Consider the following 24,746-nt stretch of genomic DNA (forward strand, 5'->3'; position numbering starts at 1 on the left):
TGAACATATTTTTTAATTTTTTATACATTCTCATTTATTTTTTCACAATGTAGGATTTCTGCCCTCAGGTGAACATTTTTATATAAAATAAATCAGTCTCTCTCTCTCTCTCTGTATACACACACACACATACATCTGTGTGTGTGTGTGTGTGTGTGTATCCTGCCAAAAGTGGATGTGCCACAGTTTATTTATTCACTATCCTGTAGATGAGCATTTATCTTTTCAGTTGTTTAGTTTTTATTATGATTAAAGTGCTACAATGAGCATCTTTGTAAATGTACCCTAAAACTAGTAAATTTTTAGTTCAAAAGAGGTGCCCCCTAGGTGTCATAAATAATGTAGGTGACTCTTAGCAGTAATCTGGACACAATATACCACCATTCCTTCCAAGCAGATTGATTTTTTCCTAGTTGAGTGCCTTCAGCAATGCTCTGGGAAGAAGATGCATCAGGAACTGATACCAACCATTTCTTTCCCTCAGGTTGCTTCTCTCTCTCTACCCACCCCCAAGACATTGCTCTTTAACTGTTGTAAATTTCTGCTAGAATTTGGTCAGCTGACTGACATTTCCACTCCTCCATAGTAATGATGGAAAAAGGACATCTCTCCATCAAATGTTTCTGATAGTTTACCAGCATTAATTCCTAATCTTTTGATTTTAGTTCATCTTGACCTACCTCAGTGTTGCCCTCCATTTAGGAAGGTCATCATCTTTGAAGATGGTCATAATTAGGTGCAATGAGAGGCATTAGTATAGTGGTGAACATAGCTGCCTTCTAGAATGAAGGCTCATGAACCCCCTGGTACAGATTTGACCGGTTTGTGCACAGCAAGGGCATCAGAAATATAGTGCTACTTTTAGCTATGTTAGTAGAGATATTAAATTCAAATGTTTTAGGTATCTGATTTTATTCATTCACTAACTGTATGTATGCTTATATTGTACTAGTTTTGAGGAACAGAACAGATACTGTGTTTGTCCTCAAGGAATTTTCAGCTAGGTTAAGGAGGACCACTACAAAGAACATTGCAAATGAAAATGTAATGTCCATGTTATTAGATGGGATATGACTACACTGCTGAGGGGAAAGTTGAAGTTCCATGTTCTGATTCAAAGTCCTATATGATTTTTTAAAGTCTTCATAGTAATTTCATATTTATCTGGAAGAATAAATAAGGTAATTATTTTTGAGGAACAAAGGGAGTGTTTTTATATCACCATAGCATTAAGCTTATAACACTGTAATTTAATATATAAAAAGGATTTAGATGTATCATAATAACTGCATATAAGAATAGTAGTAGGGTTTAATTATTCAATAGTATTAGGACAAATATTAAATAAAAAAGCAAGATTTGTGAAATTCTAGGTAGAATAGTTTATTTTTTAATGACTGCATTTTAAAAAGTAGTAACTGTTTATCTGATCTAAGTGGAGACAAGCTTTCTAAACAGAAAAACAGAGGGGAAAATCTGTAAAGGACAAGATGTGAGGAGACTGTAAAAATATACAACATGTAGATGAGCAAAAAATACTATATAAATTTAAATGAATAACCAACCATTGAAGAATATTTACAATACATAAGGTGAATGGTTAATATCCAAAATAAACATAAAACTCTAATGTCAAAATAGCAAAGAATGTGAAATAGATAAAATATAAAACAACATGTCCAACACATTTATGAAAATAATTTAAATTCAAATAATCAAGGAAATGAAGACTAAAAGTCTTCTTGAAACAGTACTGGCAACAAAAGAAACATTTATGATATATCTGGAGTTGTTGAGAGTAATGCAAAATAAATACAGCTGGCAGGAGCATACACCATGAGCTTTTGTAGGAGAGGCAATTTCACACTCAGATGTTATGGCCAAGTAATTCCATTTCCAGGAATTTTCCTAATGTTTTTTGTTGCAGTGTTATATAAGAAAGAAACTTGGTTTCATGCCCAATAATTGGCTGTTGGCTAAATTATGGTAAATCTAGCACATTGCTAATTATATTACAATGGACAGAAAATCGAAGTAAGGTCATCTTTCTTGTAGCCTGGTTTTTCTGGTGTTGTCAATATTTAGAAGGTACAGAGACAAAGCAGAATCTTACACTTGCCACCCCTTTCTGTTCAAACAAGGTTATTTATAAGGGGAAGGAGATGTATATAAAAAGTAAATTTCCCACTTATAAAGTTGAGGGAAATAGCTGTCCTCATACAGTGTGGAAGGAAAATAATGTATATTCTGTATCAAATGAAGTACTGAAGAAGCTAAATATCTTTAATAATCATCCAAACTTTACCTTGGCTGATTAGTAACTTTAAAGAGATGATTTTGAGGCCTGTGATACTTGCTTGAATTGTTTTATGGTCCTGAGCACAAAAGTCATGCCATCAGCTCTGAATCCTATCTTGCTTTTAGGTGAAACTTGGTCATTAATATTACATTAGATGCCCATATTATTTGAGCCAAATTATGTTCACTGAATGTGAAATCTTCACTGATATGTCTTCTACTTCTTGAACAGAGAAAAGTATGTTCTCATACAGAATTCTTTCTCTAAATAGCAATTTTTCTCTTTGCCAAGGCTCTCACAGTGCCTTAGGTCAGTCAACCAACATTTGGACAACTTTTCATTTTATTTTTTCTTGGTCAAAATATTTAATTGATGGTAAATTTATCATGGGAGCAAGAAGGGATATGTTCCTTTGGTGAAACTTCCTGCAACAGTGTCAATCACTAACATGTTCCAGGACTTTATGGCATGACAAGTAGATTTCTCGTTGTAAAGCATTCTGTGCCTTGAAATCTCATAATTTCTGGGAAATTCCTTTGCCAAGTCTGCTTTTTTTTGGAGGCTTTCATTTACCACTGTGAAATGATACAGGACATAAAGCTGCCAATTAATTTTCTAAGTTAAGGAGTTTTTCACCTTCTGCTTGTCTATGCATATTTGCCATGTTCAGCTGATCACTAGATGCGAGCTTAATACATTTTGGAACAGAAATGCAGACTAACTGGTACCAGAATCTTGAAGCAGATCTGTTTTTTGTTCTTCCTTCTTCAGTCTTTAGAGTCAAGAAAATGACTGATGGGAAAGTGTCTTATACTGTGCAGTCTGTCTCAGGAATTTCCTTGTGGATTAGGCAGCTGCAATTAGATTTGTACTAGAGGCAGATATCTGAGTGAAATCTTAGGTCAGGATACAGAAATCCCAGGATGGGAGCCAAGCACCCATCCTTTACTTCAGAAGATTCCCATTAGCACAGAGATATTGGAAATGATATGGCAGTATCTGAACCCTGACTGTCAAATGTCAAGTCTTCTTCTTAACGAAAGTGCTCCTTCACTTCACTTCAGAGCACTGGAGGTACTTTTTCATACTGTAACCACTGCCCATTAGCAAAGAAACTGTGGGCCATTAACAAGACTGCTTGTCAAACTTTATGAACAGAGACAAATATAATAAAGTGTGTTTACTGTTGGTGGGATTGTCCAACCCCTATGGAAAAAAGTATGGAGATTTCTCAAAATTTTAAAAATAGGCCAGTCTGTGTTATGATCCAGCAATCCCACTCTTGGATATCTCTCCAAAAGATGAAAAAAACACTAATTTGAAGGGATATATATATATACACTCCTATATTCATTGCATCACTATTATAATAGCCAATTTATGGAAACAACCTAGTGCCCAAAGACTAATGAGTGAATTAAGAAGATGTGGACTAAGAAGATGTAGTGCTGACAATGGAATACTACTCAGCTATTTAAAAAGATGAAATCTTGCCATTAGTGACAACATGGAAAGGACTAGAGGGGATTATACTAAACAAAATAAGTTAGAAGAAAAACAAATATCATATGATTTTACTCATTGTAGGACACAGAGAAACAAAATAGAAGAAGGAAAAAACTAAGCCAAATCAATTCCTAAAAATCTGAAAGTAGAACTAAAGCTAACAGAGGGGGAGAGTGGAAGGAGGAGAATAAATGGAGAGGGGCTCAATGAACTGTGGTTAAGTATTATATGTTCTTTGGTAGTGCTAGTTAACATGGTGTGGAATATATCTCTGAAGAGGTATGAATCTATACTCCTAAATTATATATACTGTTGAAAACCATTGTTACCGCAATAAAAACAATAGTGTGTTAAGGACCAAGTAAGGGGAGTTATGAATAAAAGTCAAATATCACCTTGCACAGTATCATAGATTATTACTAATAGTTTTATAGTGTTTGTATCTCGCACTCCATATACATTTCCCCTTGTCCTCATATCCCTGAGTAGATAGCAGGGTCAGTAATAGATTTCACAGAACACACAAGAATGCAGGAATGACCAGGAATATAAAGGTTGAACCCTCAGGTACTTTAGTTACAGGTATCTTACCCCTGCCCAAAAAAAAAAAAAAAAAAAAAAAGGCAACTGAGCTTCCTGCCAGAGAGGTGGAAAAAATGGTATATTGTCCAGTTCTACAAGACAGGGGTGATTCTGCCAAGGGATAGAAATAAAGTTTATTGAAGAAATGGAGAAAAAAATGGAACCAGGTATATCCCATTTCCTTGTTTAAAAAAAGTAATTGCTATAAAAATTAAAAGAGAAAAAAAAATTTTATACTTAAAATACCACATTAATTACTTCTTTCCATGAAGTACAGACTTAACAATGATCTTTTCTTTTCATCTTCCTAAGAATTTTACATTGGTGTGGAGATACTGAATTCTATCACAGTAACTATTACATGTATATGTATCATGTATACTTGCTGCACCCAGAAGAAATTACTTTATTTAACCAAAGTGAAATTGTGTAATGCATAAAGCTAGAGCAGAATAGAAACTTCATTTTTGCTGATCTGCTGACATTATAAGCAGTGCACTTTTTCAAGTCATTCTCTGAATTGTCTCTTGCTGCCTAAATAGCTACTATTAAAGAAATGAGGCATTTTATTTTTCTCACTGGAGTACCCAGCTGCAGAGCTTTCTAGTCTTTTCCTAGGTCATCCCACAGCAGCTCAAAAGGTAATCTGTCATGGGCAAGAGGGTAAGTCTATGCATTCTAAGTACTGTCCCTTAGAATGTGTCTCCCCATGGCGGGAATGTGACCTAAACTGAATTTCTGAACTGAACATTAACCCCCTTGACTCTGCATCTGAGCAATATGACAGGGTCTGAATGAAAGAATTCTTTTTTGAGAACAAACTTGTGCTGTTTTTCAGTCCATAACTCAGCTCCACCCAATTATCTAAGCATGAATGCTCCTTGGTATGTTGGTGGGGAGGGGGTAGGGTGACTTTACAGGAGGTGATATAAGATGAAGGATTTGGCACACCTAGGGACAGGAGTGTTTCTTCAAGAAGTAGTCTGTAGTAGGGCCCATGGCTTGTTTTCTTTAACCCAAATATGAATTCCGTTAATTATCTTCTTATTTTTCCTTTTCCTGGATTTCTTGGCTTCCTTCAGAGTGACTGTCTCTGCATATAGAGACATGTCCATTCTGCTTCCCATTTTGCTTCCCATTTTGCCCTTATTTCAGATTTAATTCTGTCTTCCCCCCTTCCTTTCTCTCCTCCAGTCTTACCCACAAAATAGCAAAGGTTATACAAATCACTGTCTAATCTTTGCCTCTCCCTTGGACACAGCAGACATCCAGGACAGAGGCACTTCTGTGACTTCTGTACTGGACACACTCAGGATCACCCTGGGCAGAGAGTGGGGGGCAGGGAACAGAGGGCTCCTGGTAAAGCTCTGCCTGTATAGGCAACACTATTTTCATGTGAATTGATCACTGCAGGAGAGCTGGTGCTGAAGCCTGCTACTGTTCTAGCCCAAATTCAGAGGGTCCTTGCTTTACAAACTTTAAGAGGTAAACTGCCATACATGGATTAGCCTTGTCAAATCTTTGATTCCTGCCCTGCTCTCTCCTCTCACCTCCTCTTTGTCTGCCTTCTCCCACCTCACTAGGAGGACTTAATAAAAAGCCATAGAGAGCAAATAGCATGGATGCCTAGGCCCACTATTCAAACTTGAAGATTCACAATTCCATAAATCACAAGAGTTCTGTACCTATAGTATATTCTGGAATTTGAATTCACTGTAGGCAAAGACTGCTTTATATTGTCATCTTCATACTACAGATTTGTCATTCTGTACATTCTATTAATGTTTGTGGAATATTTAACTCATGGGGTGGGGCTCATCTTTTTTAAAAGCCCTTTACAATGTATGTAAATAACTGTATTTTTCACCATAAAATGTAGTGGGAGAAAGAAATATTCTTTCAGGTTGTAAAGAACAGATGATATAAAAACCCTATTCTATGAAATTACTCTTAACACCTGAAATTTATTAGGAAAAAAGAGTATGATTTCCAAAAAATTGAAAACTTCACATTTAAGTTATCAGGTTCTTAGTTGCCAGGTCACTCTGGTTGCCACGTTGCTACAAGTGAGAACAGTGTGTGAGCTCCAGTTGGCTTGCTCTGGTGTGCCCATGGCTTTATTGTATTAGGTACTGGAAAGGACTAAAGAAAATCCTGCTTTTCCTTATGGCTTTACAAGGATATGCTCAGGCTCAGGTGTTTCCCATGGGAATATTTGGTGATATATTTTTACTTTTTCTTTCTTAACAAATCCACATAATATCTGGAGTGAGGCGGGTTAAATTTAAAGTTTTAAAAATCTTGAGACAGTTGGCAGTTTTTCAATAACTGCTTTCTTTTAGGATGGTGACTGAAAGGGGAAGTTGATCTTGTAGGTCAGATTTCTCAGCCCTGTAAAAGATTGTTTTAAAAGTCTAAAAGGGTTGTTTCCATAGTTTAGCTATTATAAATAGTGCTTCTATAAACATCAGGGTGCAGGTGCCCTTTTGAATTAATAATTCTATATCCTCTGGGTAAATACCTAGGAGTGGAATTGCTGGATAAATAGATGACTGGATCAAGAAGGTGTGGTACATGGAATATATACACAATGGAATATAACTCAGCAATCAAAAAGATAAGCTCATGCAATTTGCAGCAACGTGGATGGAGCTAGAAGGGATCATGCCCAACGAAATAAGCCAGAAACAAAAAGAAAAATACCAGATGATCTCACTCATAGCAGGAATTTAGAAAACCTAAAGAAGGGACCAGGAAAAAGACTAATTATAATAAAGCAAAAATCAAAATCAACTAGCAACTCTAAACTAGAGACATACTACAGGGGGGGTGGGGGGAGAGGAGGGAGTAGGATCAAAACAAGGGGGGTGGGAATTGTGTGAGGACTATAACCAAGATGAAAATGCATACATTGTGCAAAAATGAAAAATGATGTAAAAAAATATATAAAATAAAAAATAAAATAAAAATGAAAAATAAACACATTAATCTTAAAAAAATAAAAATCTAAAAGGAGTTTAGCTCTGTCCCTTTACAAATTTTAGATTATGGTTCTCTTTGCCTTTTTCACTCTAGTCTCTTATTTTGGGAGAGGGAAAGCTATTCCTTTATGTATCAATCAATTTAAATAAATATCCAGTTCTATCAGTCATTTTCTGGGTAGTCCTCTCCCCTGTGGGAGTGTAGATCCCTCAGCTGTCAGGCCAAGGTGTGCGAGTCCTGTGCCTCTATAATGTTGCTGTGTTAAGAATCACTATTCCAAACAGCTTTCTTTAAGATACCTGTGTTCTGCATCAAATGATCTGTTTTCCTTTCCACATAAAAAGAAATACAGGGCCTCCCCTGGTGGCACAGCGGTTGAGCTCTGGGCTGCGAGGCTGCGAGCAGCCTCTGCAGTGCTGGTTCATTCCCCCGCCGCTGGCGAGGGTCCACAAAAAAAAAAAAAAAGAAAGAAAGAAAAGAAAAAAGAAATACATACACACAATAGAATATTACTCAGCAATCAAAAAAAGATAAATTCATGCAATTTGCAGCAACATGGATGGAGCTAGAAGGGATCATGCTCAACGAAATAAGCCAAAGAAAAAGAAAAATACCAGATGATCTCACTCATAGCAGGAATTTAGAAAACCTAAATAGGGGACCAGGAAAAAGACTAATTATAATAAAGTAAAAATCAAAATCAACAAGCAACTATAAACCAGAGACACGCTATGGGGTGGTAAGGGGGTTTAGGGTCAAAGTAAGGCGGGTGGGAATTGTATGGGGACTATAACCAAGATGAAAATGCATACATTATGCAAAAATGAAAAATGATATAAAAATATATTAAATAAATAAAAGAAATGCTCTCCAATAAATACTCTGCATATTGACTTACCTTTTTTGCATTGGTGCATCGTTGGGTGTAAGAATCAACCTGGAATGAATTTCAGGAGGCTGCCGACTAAGCAGGCAAGGCTGCCCTTACATTGTCCCAGAGAGGTGAGACCCACGCCTGACTTGAAAGATTTTCTGGGAGAGGAATTCCATACCCACTGCTGCAACTTCTCATATAAGCTTTGCTGCCATGAGAGACTTTAGTAGAAGACCTGGATCCTGGTGCTGAAATGTGAACTTATTTCTCTTTTTATTGTATTAGTTTTATTGAAGTAACAATGGTTTATAAGATGTTACAATACTATATCCATCACAAAGTCCCCAGAATCCTCTACCATATTCCATTGAGTTCCCTCCTTCCCTTGCTCTTCTCCCCCCATGCCTCTTCTTCTGGTAACTTCAGCTCTACAGTCAGATTTCTAGGGTTTCTTGTGGTTTAGTTTTTCTATTCTTTTGTGGGGTTTTTTTTGTTCTATATTACACATATTAATAAAACAACTGGTATTTTACTTTCCCTTTCTGATTTATTTCTTGTAGCATAATCACCATCTAGTTCCATCCATGCTGTCACAAGTGGTAAGATTTCATCATTTTTAGCAGCTATTCCAGTGTGTGTGTATACCACATCTTCTTAATTCCTTCATTAATCTTTGGGAACCTAGGTTGTTTCCATAACTTGACTATTGTAAATAGTGCTACAGTGAACCAAGAACTATATATACCCCTTGGAATTGGTGTTTTTGCAGCTTTTGGAGAGACATCTAGAAGTGTGATTGTTGAATCATAAGGTAGATCTGTTTTAAGTTTTGAGAACTCTCCATTCTGTTTTCCATAGGGGCTATACTGGTCTACATTGCTGTCAACTGTGTACAGGTGTTCCCTTTTCTCCACACCCTCACCAACACTTGTTTCTGGTCTTTTTGAGATGGACCATTCCTTTTTTTTTTAAGATTTTATTTATTTATACAAGAACTGGGGTACAGTCATAGGTGCAGGAGGGTGAGAGAATTCACCAGACACAGAGCAGGGAGCAGAACAGGCAGATGGACCTAAGTCACTGCTGAGGGGAGCAGTGGGCCCGGCAGGAGAGGTCTGCTGTGCCATGTGGGATTCTCGCCAGCTGGCCGGGATCAAACCCATGCTGCAGAGGCTACGGACAGCTTCATAGAGCAGCGCTCAACCCGCTGTGCCACCGGGGAGGCACTGAGATGGGCCATTCTGACAGGAGTAAAGAGTGATTTGCATTTTCCTGATAAGTGATGATGAGCAATTTATCATGTGCCTATTGGCAGTTTGTATGTCTTCTTTGGACAGTGTCTATTTAGTACTTCTGCTGATTTTTTAATTGAGTTATTTGGTTTTTGTTGTTGAGGTGTAGTAAATAGTTCTTTGTACATCTTGGATATCCAGCCCCTATTCAGATATATGATGTGCAAATATTTTCTCCTACACAGAAGAATGCCTTTTCATTTTTATAATAGTTTCTTTCACCATGCACAAAACTTTTTGGTTTCATTAGTCCCATGTGTTGATTTTTGCTTTTGCAAGTTAATTTTTGTATATGTTATGACATGATGTTTTGTTTTCATTCTTTTGCATGAGACTGTCCCGTTTTCCCACTAACATTTGTTGAAGAGATTATCATTTCTCCATTTTATTTTTTATTTTTTTTTTTAATAGAGGCATGTTTTTATTTTATTTATTTATTTATTTGTTTGTTTGTTTGTTTGTTTATACATGCACTGGGTACAGTCAGAAGCGCGGGAGGGTGAGAGAATTCACCAGAGCCAGAGCAGGGAGCAGAGCAGGCAGAGGGACCGAAGTACACTGCTGAGGGGAGCAGCGGGCGGCAGCAGAGGTCTGCGCGCCATGTGGGACCCTCCTCCGGTGGCCAGAGAGCAGCAGGGGATCGAACCGGTGCTGCAGAGGCCGCGGGCAGCTTCGCAACCCAGCGCTCAACCGCTGCGCCACCGGGGAGGCCCCATTTCTCCATTTTATACTCTTGGTTCCTTTGTCATTAATTAATTGTCCGGGTAAGTATAGATTTATTTCTAGGCTCTCAATTCTATTCCATTGGGCAATGTGCCCCTTTTTTATAGCAATACCATACTGTTTTGATTGCAATTTCTTTGTATTATAATTTGAAGTCTGGGATTGTTATACCTCCATTCTTCTATTTTGTCAGGATTACTTCTGCTACTCAGGTTCTTTCGTGGTTTCACATGAATTTCAATAATATTTCCTCTATTTCTCTAAACAATGCCAGAAACTTTAATAGGAATTGCATTGAATCTGTACATTGTTTTGAGTAAGATTGCCATTTCAACAATGTTAATTCCTCTGATCCATGGACTTGAATGTCTTTCCATTTATTTGTGTTTTCTTCTTTTTCTTTTAATAATGTAGTTTTTATTGTGCAAGTCCTTCATCTCCTTGGGTAAGTTTATTTCTAAGTTTTTAATTCTTTTTTATGTGATAAATGGGATTATTTTCTTAATTTCTTTCTCCTCTAGTTAATTGCTTTTATATAGGAATGTAACAGATTTTTGTACATTGATTTTGTAGCCTGCCATTTTGCTGTACTGATTTATTGTTTCCAGTAGATTTTTAGTGTAGTCTTTAGGTAAACCTATGATTTCTGACTTTCTAAACTAGTGACTACCCACCATGTAAGAGCTCACCATATGCTTGTCAGCAAGTACTAACTTGCCTTAATTCTCTCACCTCAGAGCTATGTAATTCCACTTCAAAATTGTGATATTTTTCTGGGGCTGCATGATTCCTAGGATTGAGATTTATGAAAAAACTACCTCCGAGAGTCTTTGGATTCATCTCAGGATAGTGTTTATCTTTAAACTATAATATCACCAAATTATTTCTTAATTAGCATTTAACAATTTTGACCGACCTCATAAGGCAACACATTCAGGCTTCTGAGGAGACTGCATCAAAATATCAGGCCAAAGTCTATTCCATGTTTTTTCCACCCCTGTATTTAGTCCTGTGCCTCATGCTTGACAGCACTTCAGCAGTGAGATCTAGGTTTAATAATTTTGGGTAACCTTTGATTTTCACAATGTTGAAACTTCAGTATTTCTAACCACTGCCAGATTTAGACTTTCCTTTTTAACTTTTTTATCTTGTTGGTAAATGTTTCAATCCTACACAGCCTAGGAATATTTATTAATTTTTCTGCTCACTATATTTATGCTTTCTGAAAACAAAATAAGGAACTTCAGGTGATTTTAGTTTGCATTGTATTTCTATTATTTATAAGAAGGTACGAGGAAAGGAGTGCTTCGGAGGGGATTTGACATTGCACAAAACACAAAAATGTCATTTTAATACTTAGGCCAGACTTTGGACTTGGAGGTATAAAAGCAGCTTCTCTTATAAGGACAGGAGGAATCTAAATAATGGGAAGATTGCCCCAGAGAGAGACTCACCCCTGTCTTGAAAGATTTTCCAGGAGAGGAATTCCATACCCATGGCTGCACCTTCTCAGACAATCTTTGCTGTATGGAGCAGCTGATTCAATGCACATGTCAAAGGCAAAGTGTGGATTACTATGATTAATGTGATTAGGCCTCAATGTAATGATTCATTCTGATTGCTTAATCAGGGTTTGTGTGAATAAGGATATGGCTACTAACATATTCCTGCTTTCAAACCCCAATTATCAGGGTACTTCTTAGCAAGCCCCAAATATAGCATGATTGTCATAATTAGACTTTTAGTGGTGGACATAATATAACATATACAGCTGCACACCTGAAACTTTTAAAATGTTATAAACCAGTGTTAAAAACTTTTAGAGATGATAATGGCCATTGTGGCTAATATTCTGCCAGGCACCATCGTGGTTAAGCAATTTACCTGCAGGATGTTCATTTAATCTCCATGATTCTGTATGGTTGGGTCTTATTCCCATTTTACAGGGTGAGTACAGTAAGCTTATAAAATTTTTAACAACTTACTCAAGGCTGCACTTGTAGTTGGGTCTGGAGATTTTTATTTTGTGTTCTAAGCCACTAAACCATCATTTCCTCTCCTTCTGTTCCCTCTTCCATTTTCTTCCTTTCTGGGAACAAGATTATCATGGTTGGCTGAATTAGGTGATTCAGAAGGAGAAAAGAATCATACCATTTCTTTCTGTCTAAACACACTGTTCTCTGAAACAGTCAGTAGGGACCCTGAGGGGAGAAAACACCGACAGATTTAAAATGAGTATCTCCTACCCTTTCCTGTGCTCTGGATTTGCTGTACGGGTGAGTGGTAAGATGCCTCATGAGTGAGCAGCTCTGAGGTAAGGAGGAGAACCAGACCTGCTTGCTCCTTCACTGAAGTGGGAGCTTGATTCTGGCATCAAGCATTTTAAAGTGAATTACTTTACATGAAAATACTGCATATTAAAGCATCTCTGAAAAGTTGGGAATGCATTTAAAAATTATTGTATTGAATATCTCAGTGGTCAACTCTTGGGTGTCTCTTGTGTTTTAATGAAAAGTGAAAGCACTTTTCATTTCACTTAATACTTGAGTGTTGTATATGTAGACAATCCATGCATGTATGTTTGTGTTCATGTATGTGTATAGATGTATGTATGTATCTGTATGTATACACATATACCCACTCAAATCTAAATATTCAGTTGTTGTCCCCAAGAAAAAAACATTGTCCTCAATCCAGTAAAAAAATAGGTCTTTACTTCAACTCTTGCTGTAAATATAAACTGACCTCCTCTGATCCATGGAGGTTCTTGACTGTTTCAATACTAAAAGTATTTGGTTTCTCTGGAATGGAGAATTCAATACCTGTTAAACTGGATCAGCATAATTTATGACAATGCAGGCCTTGTCCGGAACTCTTTTACTTAAGCTATGTAATTCTCTGTGGGAATTTCTCCCTCAGGGATCACATCAGTATTTCATGCATACTAAAGTACTCACATCCTCTGATTAGCAAAGGTAATCAGTTCATTTTCATCTCCATCGTGATGTGTCATTAGATTCAGCACACCTTGAAACTTAAGTAAGTGCTACCAGCCCACCTTGAAACTTAAGTAAGTACTACCAGTTTATTATTGTTTTTATTTTGTCTGTGATGCTTTCTAAATGTTCTTGTATGCATCTGTAATTTTGGTTTCCCTTGAAAATAAAATAACACCACAAAAGTAAGAATTCACTTAATCTTGGAAAATACTAAATGTCTCACTTTTATTTGTATAGTAATTGTTTAGTAAGTTTTAAATTGCATGTGTATATATGTGTATATTTATAAGTTTACAGGTATAAAATAGATAAAAATATTCTCTCAGTTAAAATAAGCCCTCTTCCCATGTACAGTTTAAAATTATATAATTAACACCTTTTTCTTGTACATTGCAATGTTCTTGTACATTGCAATATTTAGATTTGAATACTCTTTAAATTTCCCTTTTTGGAAAAAGCTGGAGATTAATTTTTTGCTTATCCTTCCTGAGTCTGATATCAAAATGTTGGATGTTTTGACGAATACTCGTTCCCCTCTTAGAGAAAGACCCTCTGTCCCAGAGCTTATCTTTTCATCAGTTCCTTGGCTGTCTGCAGGGATTCCAGAAAAGCTATGATGTTCATTGCAAAGCATGAAGCATGGTGGTTATGAACTGGGATCTGACATTAAACAATACTAGATTTTTGTTCTATATCTGTTACTTACTAGGTGGCAAATCATCTATTCTTACCTCTTACTTTGGAGTTAATAAAATTAGAGTTAAAACAGTACTCACTTCGAGTCTTCCCTGGTGGTGCAGGCAATTGAGCACAGCGCTGCGAAGCTGTCTGCGGCCTCTGCAGTGTGGGCTCAATCCCTGCTGGCCTCGGAGCAACCCACATGGAGAGCAGACCTCTCCTGTCTCGCCCACTGCTCCCCTCAGCAGTGTATTTCGTCAGTCTGCCTATTCTATTCCCCGCTCTGTCTCTGGTGAATCCTCTTACCCTCCCATGCATCTGGCCTATACCCCAGTTCTTGTATAAATAAAATAAATCTTTAAAAAAAAAAAACCCACAGTACTCACTTCCTAAGACTGTGTGAAGAATAATTAAGAAAATGTGTGTTACATGGGTAATATAGCAACTAGCACATAGCAAGTACCTACATGTTAGCCAATCTTATTTCCAGGAAAAAATTATGATGTCACTTGTTTGTGTATGAGCATATGTTGCCAAATAGGGTAGGGTTCAGGGTTATTTACAAATCTAGGGTGGTCAAGTCTCAGCCCCCATTTATTTGAGTTTTCTGTAGGAGGGACACTGAGTGGTGGTGTGCCTGTCTTCACAGTTACCACTGGGGCCCATCGTGTGCTTTAACAACATCATGCACATTGGGCAACATATATGGGTCATTTCTTCTTGTGTGGATGGTATTGTGTGCTGCTGTGTTGAAGAGGTGTTAGAATGTTTCAACAACAAAATTTCAAATGAGTCTTCAAAAGTAACACAGAGACTTCAGATCTCTCAATAAAATTATCAGGTAAAATGAAATTAAGAAAAAAATAGCTGCTGATTTCTGAGTTGATCTAGGGCAATAGAAAGTGATTTGCCTAAAGTGAGCAATCTTGTAGATGATGTTTAATGAGTTTTAAGTTTCAAGACTGTGAGCAGGTGCCCTAGCTGGAGTTCTGGAAGCAAATAGGAATGTGCCAGTCCTGAAAGCCACTGAACAAGCTTGATTATGTCCATCTGGAAAGGAAAGCTACCCTTTGCCAGGGATTTTGTTCTTTATATATCTAATTTAGAGATCTGAGTATGAGGCCACTTTCTCTCTCCTTACAGATGTCTCCTGCTGTTTTCAAGGGTAGAACTGGGATTTTCACATTTCTTCACCACACAAGAATTCTTGGATGGCCACATAGGAGAGAAAGAAGTCTTGGGACAAGGAATGAGGAAATCTGAATTTGATGAGCCTTTTGTTTCTCTGGTTTTGTTTTATGTCTTTATAACAAGGGAGTTAGACTAGATGTTCTCTACTTCCTCATAATATTAGTGGTATAATTATGTGTGATTCTGAGTGCTTTTACAAATTCTAGTGAAAGATATTACTAATATGTATGTAGCGTCCTTATACAGTGAGCTTCACTGCTTTTTGGGAGCAGTGGACAAATTAAGTCTGCAAATCCCCAAATGTAAAACTGCACAGATGAGTGTGCCAGGTATACACAAATAGGTTTATAACCAGAGGAATCTCAGGGACCATCTGTTATAGGCCCTCCTCAGATAAATGAAAAAAAATACACAGGAAGTTAAAGAGAGACTCCCAAATTCACACTGAACTGAACCGGTCACCAGCTCCATTCTTTACCACTCCTAAGTGACTTGCCCTATCATCTCGCCCTGCACCCATTCTTGCAGGTCCTGACCCTGCTTCTCCTCACAACCCTACCCCTATCTGATCACCCATCCACCCACACAGACACAAATACATGCACACATGTATATGTATCTGACAAGTAAGAGAGAACAGTGGTGTATTGAGTTGGAAGTGCCAGGAAAGCAAGTAGAGAAGATTAAAGCAAGGAATGTCTCTGTGTTAATATCTCTTCTACTATTTACTCATTTTCTGCCCTTGGCCTGATTTCTTACTCCTTCTCTATGCCTTAGTTTCCTCATTTGTCAGAAGGAAGTAATCTCACAGCACTGTGGTAAGCATTAAATGAGATACTGCTTGAAATGAACTTAACCCAAGTGCCTGACACCCATTAAATATCAAATGTCCACTATTAATATCATTTATTCTATTAGTACTATTGAATTGACTAGAATTCTCAGAATATTCCCAGAGGGTGGCATTGGGGTTGTGACTGTGCCTTTTTAGTGTAGATCCTGCCAAAAGTACATATCCGGTACTATTGAATTGCACTTATTTCTTTCTCCTTAATGAAGACAACAGTTCATTAGGTGAAAGAATTTGGCACTACCACTACCCATTATCATCACTCAAACATAAGCAAAAACTGTGTATAGCTTGTAACTAGAGGCCAAGTGGCTCAGTTAGAAGGACTGAATGGTCATTCCCATCATTACAGAAGGAAGAAAATAGGAATACCCTGGCATGAATCATACAAATTACTGGAGCACCAAGGAAAGGAGAAAGAAGTATCACAAGCACCGTGTACCTTAGATGAATTTAATGTCCAATATCATGGGGACAGCTGACTTACCTGTGGGTCCATTAGGGCCCATACCCATGAATACTATGGTGTGCGCTCCATCCTCTATATCAGCTGTGGCTTTGGAAACCATAGAGGTCTCTTAAATTAGTGCTACTAGAGATCAGACCAAAAGATGAGGAAAATGTTAGCATTTAATAGCCTAGATTCAGATCCTGAATAACTCCTTACCAATGTTGTCCTTTGAAGAGTATTTATCCCCCCCAGAAAACTTGAGATCACATCTTCTCTGTGGAACTCATAATTGGGGTATGATGGTAAATATGCAATGGAATGATTGCACAACAGGTGAGCGTTATGTAGGCTGGATAGGGTTGAAATGTCTGCTGTTTTATTGCCAATAGCAGTGAGGTGGAGAAGTATCTTCTAACTGTAGTGAGGCTCCCAGCACTCATCAGAGCCATTGTGCTTCTGGTCTCAAAGGCATCTTTAAGTGTGATAGTCTGTATTGTGGCTAATGTATAAGGATAACTTTCCTCAGCCCAGGAGAAACCACCAAGGGAGGATGTCACAATGAGCCTGCTCACTCAGTTCCAGACTACAAAATACTTAAGTTGTCAGCAGTTAAGCAAATTTGTCTTCATCAAACAACACAATGGTGAAATATTAGTCAAGTAATGTTTCATTCAAAAATAAAAACCAGAGGCATCCAAGATGGCTTCAGAGGAGTTTCCTTGCTTTATTTCCCAAAGGATCATCTAGATTAGCCAGTAGTATATTACATGTAGAGAGTTCTCTGGCATGTGGCAAAATTAGGACAGCTCTTAAACATCAGAGACGAAGAAGACATAGTAAAGGCTGTGGTTTAGCACAGGAATTTGCCATACAAACTGTGCCCACAGCTACTAGGCCAGTGACCCTGACAAGGGGAGAGCTAGTGTGAAGGCATACCACACGCTGGTGATGGGAAATACCAGGTCCCTAATGAAAGAAAAGGAACATGGACACTGTGCTGGCCTGCAGGCCACTTCCCTCACCTCTCAGAACTTGTGAGGCTCACTGAGAACTCACAAAGATGGGTGAGTCCCATCTTTTTGCAGAAAACTATGGAAACAGACTGGGCCAAATGAAGGATCAAATCAGTGACATTTAAGATAATAATGCACAAATTCAGGTGGAAGAAAAGAGAGGAAATATGAAGAAAAAATGAAAAAAACACATCAAGAACTACTCAACTCCTTTAGGAAAAGGCAACATAAGTATAAAGGGTATCCCAGAAGGGGAATTGAGAAAGAGGACAAACAACTCATTTAAAAAAGTACTGTAGGGGCAGGAAGGGCTCTGAGCAGGTTTCTATCATCTATACAGATTGGGTAAAGAAGGAGTCCTGGAGCCCTCAGTGGCTTTCTCAGGCTTTTATTGAGCTTTACATGTAGTGTGGCAACCAGGTACAGGGCAGGCAGGGATGGCCTCCAAGCCCCCAGCAAGTCTTAACTCTGGGCTTCTCTCTCTCTCTTCAAGCTTGCTTTCTCCCCTTCTCCCTCCTGCTTCTCTCCTGCTTCTCAGGTGACTATCTCAATACTACTCCCATGGCCCACAGAAGTAAATAAGTCAGTTTGCAACAATGTAACAATAGCAGGTGCCCCATCAGGCAGGCAATCCTAATGGTGGCAGAAAAGCCTGAGAACTCTTTACCCTACAGGAACTAAATATACAATTCTATAAAATTAAAAGAATACCTAGTTATCTAGCTATAATGACATCTACACCAAAACATATTATTATAAAACTGTGAAGAATTCAAGACAAAGAACATTGAAACTGTTTAGGGGAATAAAACAGGCAACCAATAAAGATACTCCTGTAAGATTTGTGAAGAAACCTGAGGCAAAAAGAAACCCTGGGCCTCCCGTGGTGGAGCAGCAGTTGAGCGCTGGGCTGTGAGGCTGCCCTCAGCCTCTGCAGCGCCAGTTTGTTCCCCGGCAGCAGGCAAGGGTTCCCCCCCCCCAAAAAAAAAACCCTACAGGTAAAAAGAGAATGACATGATACATTCAAAATACTTAAAAATAAAAATTCCTACCAAGGGAGTGCAAACTGGTCCAACCACTATGGAGAGCTGTGTGGAGATTTCTTGACCTACTAAACATACAGCTTCCATATGATCCAGCAATTTCACTCCTAGGGATTTACCCAAAGGACACAGAAACATCCATTCCAAAGAGCACCTGCACCCCTATGTTTATAGCAACACTATTTACAATAGCTAAGCTTTGGAAACAGCCCAAATGCCCAAAAATAGATGACTGGATCAAGAAGATGTGGTACATATACACCATGGAATATTACTCAGCATTCAAAAAATATAAACACATGCAATTTGCAGCAACATGGATGGAGCTGGAAGGGATCATGCTCAGCGAAATAAGCCAGAAAGAAAAAGAAAAGTACCGGATGGTCTCACTCATAGCAGGAATCTAGAAAACTTAAATAAGGGACCAGGAAAAAGAATAACTATAAGTAAGTGAAAATCAAAATCAACAAAAAACTATGAACCAGAGACACTCTATGGGGGGTAGAGGGCGGGAGGGGAGGGATTGGGGTCAAAATAAGGGGGTTGTAATTGTATGGGGAATAAAAAAATAAAAGTTAAATTAAAAAAAATTTCCCACCAAGAACATTATATTCTACAAGACTGTCCTTCAGCAATGAGGGAAAAGTAAAGACCTTCCCAGACAAAAAAAGAGCTTAAGGAGTTTGCCAACACTAAGATCTCTCTTACAAGAAATGCTGACTGGAGCTATCCTATCTAGATCAAAAGAATAAAATCCATTAAAAAATGAACAAGAAAATAGAAAAAGAAAAGTAAAGATAAAATGACAGTAGCAAATCCTCATATATCTATAATCACCCTAAATGAAAATGGATCGAACTCACCAATAAAAAGGCACAGAATGGCTGCTTTAGTCAGAAAACAAAACCCAACTTTCTGCTAGCTCCAGAAAGAAATATAGGCTCAAAATAAATGATTGGGAGACAATCCTACAATGAAATGGTACTCAACAAAGGGAGGTACAGATAAAATATCAGATAAACAGGCATCCAGTTAAAAATGTAACAAGAAACTGAAATTGATATTGTAAAGGCAAAATGAAACAGCATCCATTGTGCCTGCCCATCTGGCTGAGTTCATGAAGTCAAAGTGAACTGTAAAGTCTCCTCCCAGGTTTCCTCCCAATTCTTCCTCAACCTTATCAAGGAACCCTTTCCTCCAGAAGTAGTAAGAAAGAAGTATAAAGGTGACAGTGCAATGGGGATCTTTGTCCCTACCCCATGTTTCTTAAAGAGTATTTCATTTCTATGTTTTTCATCCTTCTGGCCAGAGGTAAAGTGATGAATCTTCTCCCAAGACTTGGCATAATAATATAAAAGGCCATAGTGAAGGAAAGTCTCAGATTGGTAGTTCTGAGGCAGAGGAGGTCATATTATCTAAGGGATAAATTTGTATGCTTCTCTACTATACTAGAAGCAAAACAGCCTCAAAAAAATTATACGATGGGAGCATTGAGGCAGTTGTGCTGAGATTTCATCACACATAACCTTGTGTCTGAAACCCAAAGTGACTTTTCTAAGTAGCCATAACCCTGCAAAAGAGAGCAAATACTACCAGATTGCCTGACATTTTCTTTTTTAAATTTCAAGCATTCCTAACTCAAATCAACTATTGATCTGTTACTTGGTAGTCCCAATGCAATTAAGTGAAGTCATATTCATTTCTGTTAAAAACAACAGTTTTGAAACCTTAGTCTTCTCTCTCCTATTCTCCTACTATATCTTTGTTAAGCCTAACAGCAAACAGGTAGTGTGAAGGGGCAGTTCACAGAAAAGAGAATTTTTCTAAACCTTAAATGTAAATCTTCAAAGTTGAGTTGTGTGCTGTAGACTGTATCCTACTTTAAAAATCAAATTTATTTACTCACTTCTTACTTTAAATCCCTCTTGGCAGATGCTACAAAAAACCTACAGAGACAGGTTTGTTGTGAGTCTAGTCATCACCCAAATGCAATACGGGATTCAACTAAGGTGATGAGTGGAACTCTACCTAGGAGAGATGGAGAAGACAGATGAGAAGTAGAGACTCAGGACAAAGAAGTATGGGTGGTGCTCTAGGATCAATGAATTGAATGGTGGTTTTTTTAAAAAGATTTATTTATTTATGCAAGAACTGGGGTACAGGCCAGATGTGCGGGAGGATGAGAGGATTCACCAGAGACAGAGGGGGAACAGAACAGGCAGACTGACTGAAATAAACTGCTGAGGGGAGCAGCAGGCAAGACAGGAGAGGTCTGCCACGCATTGTGGGTGTCTCCGCAGCCGGTGGGGATCGAACCGGCACTGCAGATTGAACTGTAGTTGAATGGTTTTAAAAATAATCTCATTTTTAAGGGGTGTGTGTGTGTGTGTGTGTGTGTGTGTGTGTGTCTCCTATACTGGTGGTGGAAGTCCAGTGTTCAGTCCTGAAAGCTGCACATATTGAGCTCCTGGAAGTTCATGGTACTCTGGTTTATCTGTTGAAGAACATTCTCTTAACCTCTGTCAGTTAACCTGACAGAGTTGGCCAGGAAAAGATAACTGAATGGATTCTTGGTTTGTCTGTTCATAGCAACATTTATCAGAGTTTTGGTTCTACTCCTGCTGGAGTGCCTGCTACCTCAAAGCTTCTGGTAATCAAATCTGTCTGGCAATCAGTCAGGAAGGAAGTAGAGGGAGGCATGTAATGTCTGGTTGTCTCATTTTCTATGACGTTCAGTGCTGTTGATATGCAGTGCTAAAGTTCTTTACTTCATTAGCACATACAAGCAAGAAAACAAATGGATCAACTTTAAGAGGAGACCATCTGAAAAAATGAATTCTCCCATTTTTTCTGAATATTCAGTTCCTTGGTCTGCTATATAAGCACCAAGTACAAGGGTGATTGAATTACAAAAAAAAACTAAAATAAGGATTTGCCCTATTGAACTTTCATATTTCCCAAAGGTAAAAAGGCTAATTTGGTTCTGCATTTTTCTTGCTTCTTTGTTGAGAATCAGTAGCCCCACCTCAGCTCTTAACTCCATGCTTGCTGAGTCACCCAGAAAAAGCCCTTAGAGTGAAGAATGTTGCTCTCTGACCTGATGTAACCATCCAAAGTTAGTTCCCTGCCCATACCTAACAGTTTTCCCCCCACTGCACTTGAGGTAACCATATCAGGTGACACCTGATTTATAACTGTCTTCTCAGATTGAGTACCCTACATATCCCATTTAATATTATATATATATATAATACTATATATAATATATAATATATATAATACAGATAATATGTATACTCAAATTATATATATATATATTATATGAGCAGACTAATTACAGGGAATTGGAGGAAAGGAAATGAATTTTCTCCTGAAGGCTCTGATCTTGAGTGCCTTTCTTTCTGTCTCCTCAGCTCCATTTGGCAGCCCTGGCATCACTAAAGGGAGATATAGTAGAGCTTAATAAACGTCTGCAGCAAACAGAACGGGAACGGGACCTTCTGGAAAAGAAACTGGCCAAGGCACAGGTAAGGGATCTGGAATTTTTTATTGTTTTAAAATAAAACATAACTTTGGAAATTTCATAAAAATAAATTATAGCTTAATGAGCAAACTTTCATGTAACCATTGTCCAGGTCAAAAGTAGAATTTGCCAGTATCCCAGAAGTCCCTCCTATATCCTATTTCAACCCGATTTTCCCTCCAAGGAAGATGAGCACTACTGTAAAATTATTTTAGTATTTCTGGTATTTCTTTACAATTTATCACTGAAGCTTATATGTCCCTAGAGAGTTGTTTACTCTTGTCCATTTAAAAGCTGTGACTCCTTTGACTCTCTTAATCTACTGGTTTGTCCCCCATTCTTTGTCTGCTTTATATTTAATCCATTAAAACCTGACCATTTGACCTGTAGTATTCTGACCTGGATGTTGCTTGTTGCAAACTCATGGTACAGTTCAACACATTCCCCTGTCTGCAGTACATCCTGCAAATTGGCAGCTGGATCCAGAAGTCAGTCAGTTCAAGCCAAGTACCTTTGGTGAGACCATGGAGCATATTTGCTTCTTTCAATGGGAAGCACATAATGTCTGTTTGTCTTATTGTCTGAGATGTTAGTTGTTTTTGATAACTTAGTACCCAAATTCATTAATGCATTAGGACTTTTAAAATCATTGTGTTTTAGTTCTAACATTTCTTTCTCAGTATTCATTGGAATGTTTTTTATACAGATCTCTCCCATCATCTATAATTTGTTTCAACAGTGGTTTAGTTCATAGAGAAAAGCAGGATGAACACTTAATTTTTTATTTACTGCTTTTCAAGATCATGAACTGATTCCCTGTGATCTTCTGAAATTGCCCAATCATTTTTTGAAATACTATTCTAAAGTTAATTAAACATTTTTAGATTTCAATCAACTAATTAATTTCCTTGTTGAAACTCAAATTATACAGTTTTTAGCCAGTGAGAATATTCATGTTGGCTCTTGAGTCATCTGGCATAAACCTAGAAATTATTCCAGATTCATTTAGTACATTCCTGGATAACCATCCCCCTGCTTTTTCTCAGTAAGAAATGGTCATTCAAGACCACAGTCTGGGTGCAAATGGTTACTTATTGTTTACAGTTGCTCATTGTTTTAGAGCCTCTTTTTTTGTTGGAGACAAGAAATTATTTATTTTCTATATGTATATATGTATGTATGCATGAATATTAATATGAAATGCCTTACAATTTCTTGGGGGCCTCCCTGGTGGTGCAGGGGTTCAAGTCTCAGTGCTATCAAGCTATTGCCAGCCACTGTGGCATGAGTTAGATCCCCGGCCAGGGAGCAGCAGACCTCTCCTGTCTTGCCAGCTGTTCCCCACAGCAGTGTATTTCAGTCAATCTGCCTGTTCTGCTCCACTCTGTCTCTGGTGAATTCTCTCATCCCCCACACCTCTGGCCTACACCCCAGTTCTTGTATGCTTAAATAAATAAAAATAAATCTTTTAAAAAATACTTTACAAGTTCATACTAATTTCCCCAGTTCAGTTTCAGATTATAGGGCATTTTTATTTATCATCTTCCATATTTTATTTCTATTTCCTTTCTTTCATACTAAGAATCCTGCTTCTTAATGTTATAGAAGATAATCGAATTGGATAGTCCATAATTATGGATTTGTTTTGTTCCATATTATTTACAAAGTCTCTTAATACTATTACTATGACAAATATAGTTACTGAGAATTTTTTTTAAGTGTCCACTGTACTCTCTTCATTCCTCTAAGTTATTGTAGTTTACTAAGTCCAAGAAATTGCATTTTATAGTCTCCCTTTTAGTCCTAATTTAGTCTTCCACATGTAACTATATATTTAATATCATGGCCTTAATGTGAGTTTCCCTCTATTTAATTACATTTATGTATATATGTTGGTTTGTCGGCTGGCTGATTGATTTTGTATATGTGATGTGTGTGTATATGTTTATTAGTAGACTGATTGCCTAATCTTATTTTCTAGTAGATATCTCAGGGAGGATTCATGGGAATAATGTTCACCAAGTTTTTTCATGGTGTTTGTGCCTTTCATATTTGAAAGATATTTTTGCTGGATATAAAACCCTTGGGTCATCTTTTCTTTACTTGAATATATTGCTTTATTTTCTTTGGGGATAGCATGTTACTCTCAAAGTCTGATAACATGATTTTCTTTCCCTCACAAAACACTTATTATAGACTCCCATAGCATTTTTATCTTTTTTAATTTTAGTCATTCTACTTTAATATTCTATATTTGCTGTGTATTCTTTTATAAAACCATTTTTCTTAATTTCAGGTACTTTTTAAACATTACATTTAAACATTTCAGTGTTTTGTTTGTTTGTTTGTTTGGTTTTTTGTGGTACCCTCACTGGCGGCCGGGGAATAAACTGGTGCTGCAAAGGCTACGGGCAGCCTCTCAGCCCAGCGCTCAACTGCTGCGCCACCAGGGGAGGTCCTAAACATTTCAGTGTTTAATATTAGTTTTGTACCCTTGCTTTGGTTTTTATATTCAAGGATGCTTATTGTATCTGTATATTAGATCTTCTTTGCCTATCTTCAATATCTATCTCCATTGCAAATCCTCACCCAACTCCTAACCCCCCCTCACTCTTGCTCTCTCTCTCTTTACTTTGTTTTCCCTGTTATTCATCTTTTATGTCTCTTAGAATACATGTTGTATTTATTCCCTCATATGACTTCTACTTTACTCTTTGTTTCTGAGATGCATTTCTTTTTT

At 37.6% G+C, this 24,746-nt stretch overlaps 1 protein-coding gene across 1 annotated transcript in view; it reads left to right on the forward strand.

Annotated features, from left to right (window-relative positions):
- The window catches only part of MCC (MCC regulator of WNT signaling pathway), a 336,988-nt gene that overhangs the window by 172,210 nt on the left and 140,032 nt on the right, over nt 1-24,746 (forward strand). Inside the window, exon 2 of the mRNA XM_054688299.1 lies at nt 21,897-22,010. Coding sequence (XP_054544274.1) covers nt 21,897-22,010 — 114 coding nt within the window. The remainder of the gene's footprint in view (nt 1-21,896; nt 22,011-24,746) is intronic.

The sequence above is a fragment of the Talpa occidentalis genome, unplaced genomic scaffold (assembly GCF_014898055.3).
Source record: "Talpa occidentalis isolate TD23 unplaced genomic scaffold, MPIMG_talOcc4v2.1 talOcc4.6, whole genome shotgun sequence".
Lineage (NCBI taxonomy): Eukaryota > Metazoa > Chordata > Mammalia > Eulipotyphla > Talpidae > Talpa > Talpa occidentalis.